At 44.6% G+C, this 12119-nt stretch overlaps 1 protein-coding gene across 7 annotated transcripts in view; it reads right to left on the reverse strand.

Annotated features, from left to right (window-relative positions):
• Nucleotides 1–4179: 4179 nt before the first annotated feature.
• Nucleotides 4180–12119, reverse strand: part of PAX8 (paired box 8) — a 124168-nt gene continuing 116228 nt past the window's right edge. For 4 of the 7 annotated variants that reach the window (XM_078666854.1, XM_078666851.1, XM_078666853.1 and 1 more), the window contains 2 exons: nucleotides 10626–10712; nucleotides 4180–8357 (listed from right to left, as the gene is read on the reverse strand). In XM_078666854.1, coding sequence (XP_078522980.1) covers nucleotides 8281–8357; nucleotides 10626–10712 — 164 coding nt within the window. In that variant the 3' untranslated portion in view covers nucleotides 4180–8280. Of the gene's footprint in view, nucleotides 8358–10625; nucleotides 10716–12119 lie in introns of all 7 variants that reach the window. The other 3 variants (XM_078666849.1, XM_078666852.1, XM_078666848.1) reach the window with 1 other exon arrangement.

The following is a 12119-nucleotide window of genomic DNA, read 5'->3' on the forward strand; positions in this document are numbered from 1 at the left end:
CCACCACTTTCAGGTCATGAACCCCCCTCCTCCTACCGCACATAACCTTGCTGCCTCTGTGCCAGCAGCAGAGCGTAGCATATGCGCCTTACCCTACTCTTACCTTACTACAGCCTTGCCTGGCAGACCTCAGCTCGATCACTGTGATCCGCTAACCTTTAACTGCTTACTGTACCTAAATCTCTCTGCCTCAAATCACACATTTGTTTCTTCTGTCTACTTGGTCCTTTTCACTGGGCCACCTTACCTGAAGGGCTCAAGCCCATCTCACAGTCCTTGCCATGGAGGCTGGCCTAAAAAGCACCTCACGAATCATGAGTGCCATCAGGTTGGCATAAGGGTCCCATCTCTGCACCCCATCTTCACACTCTCCCCCCATTGTAATTGAAGTGTTAATATGTATGCATTCACAATAACTGTGTTCACTGTTCATGACGTCATACAATGGCAGCCACAAGACACTCGCAGGCCTTTTGGTCCATGAAATGAGTACATTGAGTTTATAATGAGTAAAATAAGCACCATTGAGTTGGGTAACAATAAACATCTGTTATTCAGCACCAAGATACCCTTGGGTGAAGGTGGGCTTTATAAATGCACGTTATGTTATGATAACCACAGATTATTCTCCTATGTACCATAACTATACTTTTACACATGATTCTGTACAAAGTGCTTTAATTGCTACAAAAAAAAATATATGAATTAATGATTAATAAACTCTTTGGATGCCTTCCATTGGTTGAGGCTGCTCATGCTGAACTCTAAAGCATTTGAACCATCGCCCAGGAAACTATCACGTGCATCCTAACCCTAAACCCCGCTGCTCCTTTCTGATAGGGGCATCCAGGTTCCTTGGTGCTTCTGACGCTCAGGAAACTTGTCTGCAGAGTGCAATTGTCATGGGACAAAACCCCTGAAGTCTGTACACATACCTTTAGGTGCCAACTGTGATGTTATCCCTTGTGAGTTTGGGTTACCCAGTTATCACCCTTAGAAGGAACTCGGTGTCAACAGTGGCGCAGCTTCCATGGGTGCAACAGGTGCAGTGGCACCGTTACCCAATGCGCTCCACTTAACCCTGGTTATTGCTGCCAGAGGGCCTTTCCTTCCTTGCTCTAGGGCCCATGACAGACTGGCTGTGCCACTGGTTGCCAACCAGAAGCGGGAGCCCACCTGCTATGGAAGAATAGAACCCCTCCCATTTGAATCAATTTCAGTACCTCTTGTAGCACACCCCTTGTGGCGACATGTTCCAGTTTAATTACTCTGAGGGTAATTCTATTGAGAAAGCAAAAATAATGAATGAAAGAATAATGGGAAAGCAACAACTAACTAAAAGGGAATAACGTTTAAGGTAATAAAAAGGGAATATTATATTTTAAGGAAAGAGTTAACTTAAAAAAGCTCAAGGAATAGGCTAATCTAGAAGAGTTCCTCTGTGAAGAAAAAAAGAGGGGGAAGTATACAAAAAAGTAAACGGGAGAGATGAAAAGAAAAGATGGGGCTATGGGGCATGAAGGGCTCACTCCCCATTAAAAAACAAGAAAAGAAACCAACAAAAAGGAAAGGAAAATATGAGAGCAAGCTCAGATTTGTCCAAACAATATGATCCGAGATTATTGTAGTTTAACAAAACACATCGGGTCAAAAGATCATCCTCGAGGTGATTAATGATCCAAGAAAATCCCATGGATCCCCTTGTTTGGTTGAAGAATGATGCCTGGATCTCACGGACGAGGCTCCTGTGTGAAATGTCTACCTGATCCTTTTGAAGCATTTCATCAGTAGTTATTGTAAGACCTGTTATCCTCTCTGACGTAAACTTTCTGTCCAACTTGTTTTTACTATTATAGTGTATATTTTTATTACATCTGATGGCTAGCGACCGTAAGTGGGCCACAAAAGTTTTGCCACTGGCAGTTAGCAGATTTGGGAGTGTTTAGCTTTCTTTGGTGCTATTTCACCCATCGGAATCCAATTGCTGTTCAAAAGGTTTGTTTAACATAAATTATTAAGAATTTTGTCTTAAACACGAGTAACCTGGGACAGAGATGTGTTAAGAGTCATACTTTTCTCCCAAAGGTCTCTTGGTGCTAAAACTGGATGAGCCGCAGCAGACTGAATTATACAAGCTGACTAAACAAGTTAGGGACGAAGTTTGGCGGGTGGCCCACCGTTCGCCAGGGTGGTGGAGGGCATTACGCCTGCCATGTTGATGAAGTACCACCAGACATATTTAGAGATCACCTTCAGCCCTGCGACAATCTCTGTGCCTTTAGAGGAACGACTGTCACAGCAATTTCTCTGAAAGCACTGCAAGTTTGGTGCGTGGCCACTGTCTTTGAGTTGTCTCCACACCATTTCTTTTTCTAAAACAAATTGCCAAAGCTGGGATTTGTTTTTGAAAAACCAAAAAACCGAATTACCCTTTCACTCTTGGAGATTTGTCCAACATATGGGGGCCATGTTTCTTTTATTTTTGTTGTCTATTGTCATGGAAAGGAAAAAAAAACAGACCTTCTGCTCTAAATAGGAAGCGGGTAGTCTGATGCCCTTGACCAGTGGGCTCTACTCTGTCGGCATGATGGAGAAAGCTTTCTAACAGCAGAGTCAGTGGGAGCACTGCAGTCATGAACACTACGGTCTGCCCGACTCTAAAAACAGCAGGCAGACCCAAGAGTTTGAAGCACAGCGTACTACACCACATTTGTGGTAGGAAACTATGCCCGCTAAGCTCTAAACTGGACCCCAAGTCTTGAGTTTCGTCAGATGCTTGCTTCATTAGAGAAACCTGATCCATCTGTTTTTAGGTCTAGGTGTTAATAATATAGTTGTTAAACCTACTGCTAACAATATATATAGAGGGGACTTTGGGTCCACCCCTTTGAACTATTGGCTTTCTTTGACCTGCTGCACTCAGTCATTGGCTTGAAACGTTGTCAATCATATATTGGCTGAGCCCAAAGGAGTATTCATCTCTCACCTATTGCTAGTAGTTGTTTGGATGTATCTTTCTACCTCCCTGTGATTGCTTGTACTTAATCTGTCTGCTCCTGTTTTCTACCTCTTTTGTGTCTTGCTTTATTATACTAACACTACATAGATTCACATATTAAAAGCAAACGTATTGGCTTTGCTAATGCTTTTTGTCCCATGTATTTTATGGTTTCATGTAGATGTTGTCCTTACATAGTGCTTGTAAAGATTTGCCTCTAAACCCCATGTTCTTCGAGACCAGGAGACTCTCAGAGAGTGACAACCTCCATGTCACAGATATTTTGCTGGAGGTTTCACCTACATATCATTTCTATCAGGTGTGCTAGCCGAATTAGATAAATGAGAATAAATCAGGACTACAACACCCAGAATGCATTAGGTTGTCACATGAAAGCCAGGAATGGAGGCAGTATCTATGATGACATGAAGTGAGGAGTCCACCTTACTCCGGAAACAGCTGTTTGTACGTCACACGCAGCACCTAAAATACCACCTCGATTGTAGAGGGTTTCTGTCTTGACGGTGTAATACTATGACTTTCTGACAGCCATACTACAGCACTACATAAACGACACATGAAACCTAAAAAAATGTGTACAGCCTGATAACATGGAACAGGTGGTTAAAGGAGGATGCGGAGGGGATAAAGAAACACATACATTAACCGATATGGAAATTGAATCTTGTGTTAATACACCTGTTGCTGCAATCTGTGTGTAACATGCATAACACGGGTTCCAAGCCCAGTAAGGTCACTCAGCGAGTTGATGCATCAATCTGGGTTGTGAGATGCATATCACACATTGCAATCCTAGTCAGATAGCTCAGTGAGTTTTTGTGTGTGGTGCAGCAACCTGCCTGTCACCCCCAGGTAACAGTTTCTAATATGTGATACCGCTTAGGGGTTAATGCGCCTGTTGCACTTGACAGGCTGTGTATCTGCTACAGGGGTCTGTCTAAATACTGCAGTTCTTGTGGACAGTTCTCTGTTACTCTGTCTTTCATCTCTCCAGGATTGATAAACTGTGCACCAGTGAGTGAAATGAGCAATGAACCTCTCATTCAAGCACCACAAGACATCGCGGGTTGCTGTTTACAGTACATATCATTTACATGTAATTAGAAACAAATACTTTACTGAAAAAAACGACCAATTATACTTCTGCATTTTTTGTACCATGCTTTAATTAATTAAAATATTTATTTTCACAAATAATTTATTTACATCTGTTTTATTCTATAAAAACAATTAAACAAAAAATAACAGCCCCATCCCGGAAGTCCCAAAACGGGGTGGAAGTTTGGCAGAGGAGGGGCTGATAATACCAGGGGCGTGGTTATTGAAAGGAGTGGGCGGGATCTTACGCCGTGGCGGTGCTGATGCGCGCCCGGTAAGTCAGTGTTGTTCATGCAAAAGGATTTAATCTCACCGCCTCGTCAATGAGGGGCTCGGTTTCGCTTTTTTAAATGTGGGCGTGCAAGGCCGATATTTGTATTTAAGTTTATTGTGCGCCAGACACCTCGTAGAGCTTTTCAGACGCCATGTAAGTGCGTATTTATAGGTTTGGCAAGGTGGAAAAAATAAGGATATTTTACGGCCTGCGTTTAGAGACATAACTTGTATCGAAAACCTTCATGATTTGGTGTGTAAAAAAGTAGTAGTCCGCAGTGGTAATATTTTCTCTCAGAAAAGGGTAGAAGAAACTGCAGAGATGCACATTCTAACCTGGAAATACCAGTATCATTTTATTTTTCACTGCCGACTCGGAGCCAGATTAGGGTGGGGCGGAGCTGGCCAGAGCCAGGGGAGGAGGGGTTTACACTCTCTAAGTGCGCATGACGGTTTGGCTGGCCCCCTTTTGGCCACCCAAACAGTCATGCGCACTTTGCATTTTTGCCACCAGGCTGTAATGCACAGCCTGGTGAGGAACATGCTCAGGCTTCCAGTCCCTCTCTGAGCGCCGAACCATGATGCTCAGACCAATTGCAACACTGATGTAAAGCAGCTTTGTGTTTGGCTGAGAGATCCTGGGAGCCAGGGCGCTTCCGTTCTGCCATAGCACTGGCGAGAGAAGAGGATGGAGGAGAAGCGGTGTCGGAATTCCCAGGTAAATTAAATTTTGTTTTTCACCCTCCACCTCACCACCCCCATTCTGAGGCAGCCACCACTGGGAAATACAGCATTTTTAGCAAGCTTTGATCCCACTGAAAATGCTGCACAAACGGACATGTTTGGTCCTATGTGGGACTAGTCAGTGTGCTGTTTCTGGCATGCCTTGTGAAAAAATGAGCATCTTTCAGGAGGACGGTCGCTTAGAATTGGCAGTTTGGATTCTCTTCCTGATGGTGGAATATGGGTGTTCCCCTAAAGCCAGGACTTCAGCAGAGTACCTATGTGTGTGTAGCTTTTGAGGTGAGGAAAATGCAAGGAGTTCCTTTGTTAAATTGGCGCAGATAAAACAGTAACTATTTGACACGCGTGAGCTCATGTGCATGTGGAGCTTTAGGAGTACCATGCTAAGTGGCTGTGCCGAGATACCCCGTGCTGTGCATATGATGCCATGTCTACGTCTTCCCTTTTGCCTGTTAGAATCTCACACTCACAATGTCAGTATTTAAAACGTGGGACTCTAAGGCGGAACCACCCGTACCTCCCTCTCCATAACTTCCCACAATGAAGTTGTTTACCAGTTTTTGGGGCACAAATCGTTCCAGTGGCACCTGAAGTGACCTAGTTGTCAAAGTTAGTACTTTTTAAGACAACTAGTAACCTTTAAAAGATCCAAACTATGGGTGCTCCCTGGAGAGAGACCACAAAAACACATATGACTCTTTGTTGAGCAATGGAAAGAACTAGGCTTATTCCATTGCTTTGCCATAAATGACCAGGGAGCAAGGTGCTGCCCAGTGTGTCCTCTGAGTCAAGATGCTGCCCAGCGTGTCCCCTGAGTCAAGATGCTGCCCAGTGTGTCCCCTGAGTCAAGATGCTGCCCAGCGTGTCCTCCGAGTCAAGATGCTGCCCAGCGTGTCCTCCGAGTCAAGATGCTGCCCAGCGTGTCCTCCACGTCAAGATGCTGCCCAGTGTGTACTCTAAGTCAAGGTGCCAGTCTGTACGCTGAGTGATGGCACAGCCCAGTGTGTCCTTTGAGCCAAAGCCCAGTCCAGTGTGTCCATTGAGTCAAGTTGTTGCCCAGTGTGTCATTTGAGTCAATGTGCAGCCCAGTGTGTCCTTTGAGTCAAGACGCGGCCCAGTGTGTCCTTTGAGTCAAGACGCGGCCCTGAGTGTCCTTTGAGTCAAGGTGCTGCCTAGTCTGTCCTTTGAGTCACGGTGCTACCCAGTGTGTCCTTCGAGTCAAGGTCATGGCCCAGTGTGTGCTCTGAGTCAATGTACTGCCTAGTGTGTCCTTTGAGTCAAGGTGAGGTACAGTGTGTCCTTTGAGTCAAGGTACAGCTCAGTGTGTCCTCTGAGTCAAGTTGTTGCCCAGTGTGTCCTATGAATCAAGCCGCGGCCCAATGTGTACTTTGAGTCAAGTTGTTGCCCGGTGTGTCCTTCGAGTCAAGCTGCTGCCCAGTGTGTCCTTTGCGTCAAGGTGAGGTACAGTGGTGGAGCGATGCACCTGCAAAATAGTCCTCCGACCTTCTGAAGCTACTAGACCCATTTGTCACTAACTCCCAGCCCAGACACCGGCTTTCTCCTTGAGAAGGAATAAAAATGCACCTTTTCTGAAAACCCCTGCTCTCACCATGTATACCTCCCAAAAGACTTGGGGTGTTCAAGAAAGAATAGAAGAGATCTGGGAGGGAGTGAGGAAGGAAGAGGTGTCATGAACGGGGAGCACATGTAAGGCAGCAGAAGAAAGAGTGTCAATACTGTCAGGGTACTTGCACCAGCATGTGACATCAGTGGGATAGTGGCGTTGGTTAAAGAGGATAGCATTCTCTGATGTTTTGAGTGAAGCTTGTGGATCGATAAATATATGAAGGACAGGGTTTTAATTCATGTTAACTACTCCCCATCGGTCATTGTCAAGGCTTCCCTGTAGGCCATTTCTTCAGACTTGTAATCAAGCATTGCCAAGGCCATGAATTAAAGTACCCCAATTGACCATTTTCAGCATCCTCCCGTGTACCACTGCCGAGGTCCTCATTAATGAACGTCAAGTCCCTTCCATTGACCTTTGTGAAAGCCCCTTCACCCCATGGAAACCAGTTAAGACCAATATTTGACGATGAAACCTTGCCAAAGCTGCACTTGCAGTTTAACAAAGCCCACCCAATTTTCACTTTCATACCCTTCACATTCTCCCCAGGTAAGCCCTTCATTTACCATTGTCAAGGCCTCCATTGACAATCGGAAAGATTCTTCCAATGACCATGGTCAAGTTCTGTATTTTGCACATATTAACAATTCTTCTATTTTCCACTGACAAGGCTTTCATTAACCATTGGCTTGGTCCTTCTCAGTGACCACTGTCAAGGCACCAATTGACCACTGATAAGCTTCTTCTCTTGACCACAGTCAAATTCAATCCTTTGGCCAATTACAAGGGCCTTTTATTGACCATTGTCAAGATCGCTCATTGATCATTAACAAAGGTTCCATCAACTGTTGTCAAAGTGTCCCTTTGACCACAGTCAAATCCCAAAGTGACCACTGTTGAGGTCCTTCCATTGACCATTGTCATAGGCCCTACATAAACCATCGTCAAGACCCTTCAAGTGACCATTGCCAAGCCCCACTGTTTATTTTGCCATGGCCTCGATATTCTCTTTTTCAAAGTCTCACCTTTTCAATGCCAGTCGGCACGCAGCACAGCTTACGTTCTGGTAAACCGTGCAGCGGCACAAAAGCAAAACTCTCATATCCAATGTGTCTTGAAAATGTTAGAGTCCTCATTTGAAGCAGACTAAACACCTGGCCTGAAATAGATGGGGAAACATTGAGGGGGTCACTTGCGATAATGGTGGGAGGATTCCTTTGTGCAATGTCCATTTTCCCCTACTGTTTCAATCAGAGCAGGAATATTTTTACGTCAGTTCATTGGTTCACCCTTGGTTCTCCACACTGCTTGCGCGTGCTCCGCTCTTCACGCGCTGTTACATTCAGCGTCATTGCACAAGATTTGTTCTGAAATTCAGATCCACTTTTTTTTGCGAGGGATGGTACTTTTCCTTTGATTTTCCACCTCCTAGGTTCAAGAAAAGGCTTTGAGTCTTGAATTCTGGGCCTGTCTCATCTTGACGCTGGTATGCCATGCTCCGCTGGACCGATGTGTAAGGCTACAGGTGGTCGTAGGCGCCTGTGGAGGTGGGGGCAGCTCCCGCCCTTGCCGTGGAGCTGTAGTAATATGGGGACGCTGAAAAAGAGGAAGAGAGGAACAAAATGTTGTTAGGGGAACCGTCTTTTTGTTGTTTCATGCTGGGTCGCATCTTGAGTTAATAAGTTTAAGATTGCTCAGAAGCACTAGTCAACCATTAACCTCCAGCTCTTAACCTGTGCGAAAGTAGCGTCTGCCTTCTTCCCATTAACCCAGACTTGCCCTGGAGTCACGCTTGACTGGGATATTTTATATAGACAATAATAAGAGTACAGGTGGTTAGGGGGATGGTTAATTGGATGTGTGGCTCTGGCAGGAGGCATGGCTGCAGGCTGACGTCCCTTCCAACCCTCATCTCAGCACTCCAATGTCTTTAGGGAGGTTAGAGAGAAAGATACTTGGCCAGGCACAGGCTTAACCCTTGAGGAGAGAAGTCCTCTGGCTGTGGCTTTGTAGATCTGTGAGAAGTAAGTCTCTCAGGGATCCCTTAACACATTTGTATAAGGGCACCATCACATTGTGCTATACCACTGCACTGGTTTCAGCCACACATTAGTAGGGCTGAGACAAATTCACTCATAGGTTAAGCCAGTGTATTTTAAAGAGACGTCTGTTTAGGGCAGATTCTACCACATATAAGGTTAACTTTTGAAATGACTGTAGAGATTTGACAGAGTTTCTCAAGCCAAACCAACCTTTTAAAGGCAAGCAAGGGCTTGCCATAAAACCTCTCAATGTTCTCTATTGGGCAGTTTGCCTCTGGTGACCTTAAATGCGCCACTCGGATATGATTCCTGCAACCAAACCTGTCATTTCAAATACAAGAGCCTATCCAGTGCTTAATTTGTAAAATGTAAAAAAGTGTGTGCCAGGGCCTTCTCAGGCAGGCATTGCCACTTTTTTACCACCCATTGCCCCTGCCAGCTCCACCAATAATTGTACCAACTCAACTACTAACCATCGCACTCCTACAAGTGTGACAATTCAGACTATTCCAGGCCACCCAATGCTATTAGAACGAAACGGGCGGCAGATACTATTAATTTTTAATGCACATTGAACTACTAAACAGTGTTGTTGTGCTTATCTCAAAATTAGGCACATGCTGGACTGTCATTAAGACTGGTGCTGAGAAGTAAGGGCTGGTACTGAGCACTGGAAACCACCGGCTCATATTAAGCACTGGTTCTATCAAGTCTTGCTACAGTGGGAGGTGGTGGTCTTAACACCAAGAGATGAATTACAAAAGTGCATCAAAAATAAATAATATCTGCCGCCCGTTTCGTTCTAATAGCATTGGGTGGCCTGGAATAGTCTGAGGCACTCGGGAGGCACATTAATTTAGTACCTCCTAAATGGCGCACTGTGGCCTACCTGAAGGTGTCCTATGAGAGGGGAAACAGAGTGTCCCAAGATCCAATCTTTTTTTTTAATTTTTTTTTTAGAGTTTTATATAGCGCGAACTTGAACCGAATCGGGTTATCAGAGCGCTTTACATAGCACCAGTTACGTTACATGAGGACACACATTAATTTTTATTTTTTTGTTAGGCACGGGGAGATTAAGTGATTTGACCAGAATCACAGGATGTTTGTTTGGCGTCGTTACCGAGACTCGAACCCAGGTCCGAGGTCGAACGCCGTAGCCGTTAGGCCAACTCCTCTCCCCAATAAAGGAAGGCTGGGTTTGCTTGCCGGGAAAGATGGATCTGTGGTTGTAACCACATTTGTCTGTACTGCTACACTCTCTCCAGTGCATGTACTACCTGAGAGTTGAGACACATTTTTCAGTGTAGAGGGAGCGGAGTCACAGTCTGGCCGGTGCACCCTTAGAGAGTACACAGTGGCACAAACAGAGAGTGGCGTCTACTCTGTAACAAGGCCTCTTGTTTCCACACTTTGCAAGACTTCAAGGATTGATGGAGAACCCCATGCCCAGAGCACACTGCCCTGGGGTATCTCATAATGAGCCATTTTCAAATCAGGGGTGATCGCTTTCATGAGGGCAGAGAGCTGACACAAGGGAAAGCAGAAACTAGTGTGGGGAAAGGAAGAAAAGGAAAAGGAAGACCAAGCAAGAGAAGGTAGTGCACCCAGTGGAACCCCCCGCAGACACCACAAACATTCAAACTGTAGAGGGGTGACAAAGAAGAAGAAAATAGTATAGAAGGGAAGTGGGAACAAGAAAAACTGTTGAGAAAAGTGAGAGTAATGGGTGGAAGGGGAGAGCAGGAAGCACTGAAAAGAGGGAGAGGGGAGTCGACAGGGTAGACATTGTTCATGTTGAAGACTTTTCAGAATCACTTACTGAGCAGTGAGGAGCCAGGGAACCTCCAGGCCTCTCCATATGCAGAATAGGGCCCATGACTGTACGCGTTTCCGGAGTAATCACTTCCTGCTGATGAAAATGAAGAAATGTAGTGAGACACTGGCCTTGTGCTCTTAGTCTCCTTTGGGGTTTAAAGCAGGATATGCTGCCATTCTAGCACAGTAACCCCTCAGCCTCTTAGATTGTGTATACATCAAGTGGTGAGACACCACCTGTTACCCTCAGCCCCCCAGCTTCTACATAAACCAAGAATTGTATCAGGTTCCCAATTAGTTCATTGGAGTTTTCATAAATCAAAAGGTGAAGTGAGCTCCAATCTGGAGCCCTCAGCCTCACAGTTAATGCACAAAAAGAGGCAATGTGGCTCTGGCATGATACCCTACACCTCCTAGCATGTACCTAAATCAAGAGATGCCACTAGCTGCAGCCGCAGCCACCTAGCCTCACAGGACACTAAAAAGCAAGTGGTGCATTGAGCTTGAGTCACGTACCCTCAGCCTCTTGACTTGTGGCTACACCAACAGTAGTACTGAAGCCTAGTCAGGCACACTAAACCTCCCAGGATGCTATAACCAAGAGGTGTGATTTGTGTGCCCTGGTAATTCACAACTTTTGAGGAAGTCCTAATGGCATGTACTTTAGATGATTTGATGAAGCTGGCATGAAATGCCGGCAACATCACCTATGCAGGCGCACTTACACACAAATATATATATATATATATATATATATATATATATATATATATATATATATATATATATATATATATATATATATATATATATATATATATATATATATATATTCAATGAGAAAAACAAATGTTGCAGGAACATTATAGTTAGGTTCTGAATTTATTTGCACAAAACAAAGCCATCGAAATTCAGCAGTTATAGTTATGGTGAACTCAAATAACATTAACCTGCACCCTTAGGTAACTATAAATTGCGCCCCTGCCATGCAAAGTTTTCTCAACAATAATTTTATAGCAAATGTTGCAGTGATAATATTAATGATGCCATAGAAGGTGTCATCAATGATGTAATACGTGGAAGCTGTGCATGGTGGGTGCATGTGTTATAGATACCTAAGGGTGCAAGTTATAATTACCGGAGTTAACCATAACTATAACTGCTAAATTTCTATGGTTTTGTGCGAATAAATTCAGAAACTAACTAAACGTCCCTGTAACCACTGTTTTTTTCAGTGAATTTCTATTTGGTTTTTTTTGCACGCACGTTAACATATCCGGTGCCGCGCTACGGCCAGGCCTGCGACCAAACCTGCTGCATGCACCCAAACCCAAGCGGCGCACAGCTTGTGACATGGACTACAGCTAAAAAACATGTTTCATAAAACTGCAGTGTACTGTCAGTTTGGGTTAAAGACGTTGTCCTAGTTCTGCTTAAAATACCAACGGGCACCATGGAAAAATATGAAACTTGGGTTTACAAGCCCCTTGCGGTTCTT

The sequence above is a fragment of the Lissotriton helveticus genome, chromosome 11 (assembly GCF_964261635.1).
Source record: "Lissotriton helveticus chromosome 11, aLisHel1.1, whole genome shotgun sequence".
NCBI classification, from domain to species: Eukaryota; Metazoa; Chordata; class Amphibia; order Caudata; family Salamandridae; genus Lissotriton; species Lissotriton helveticus.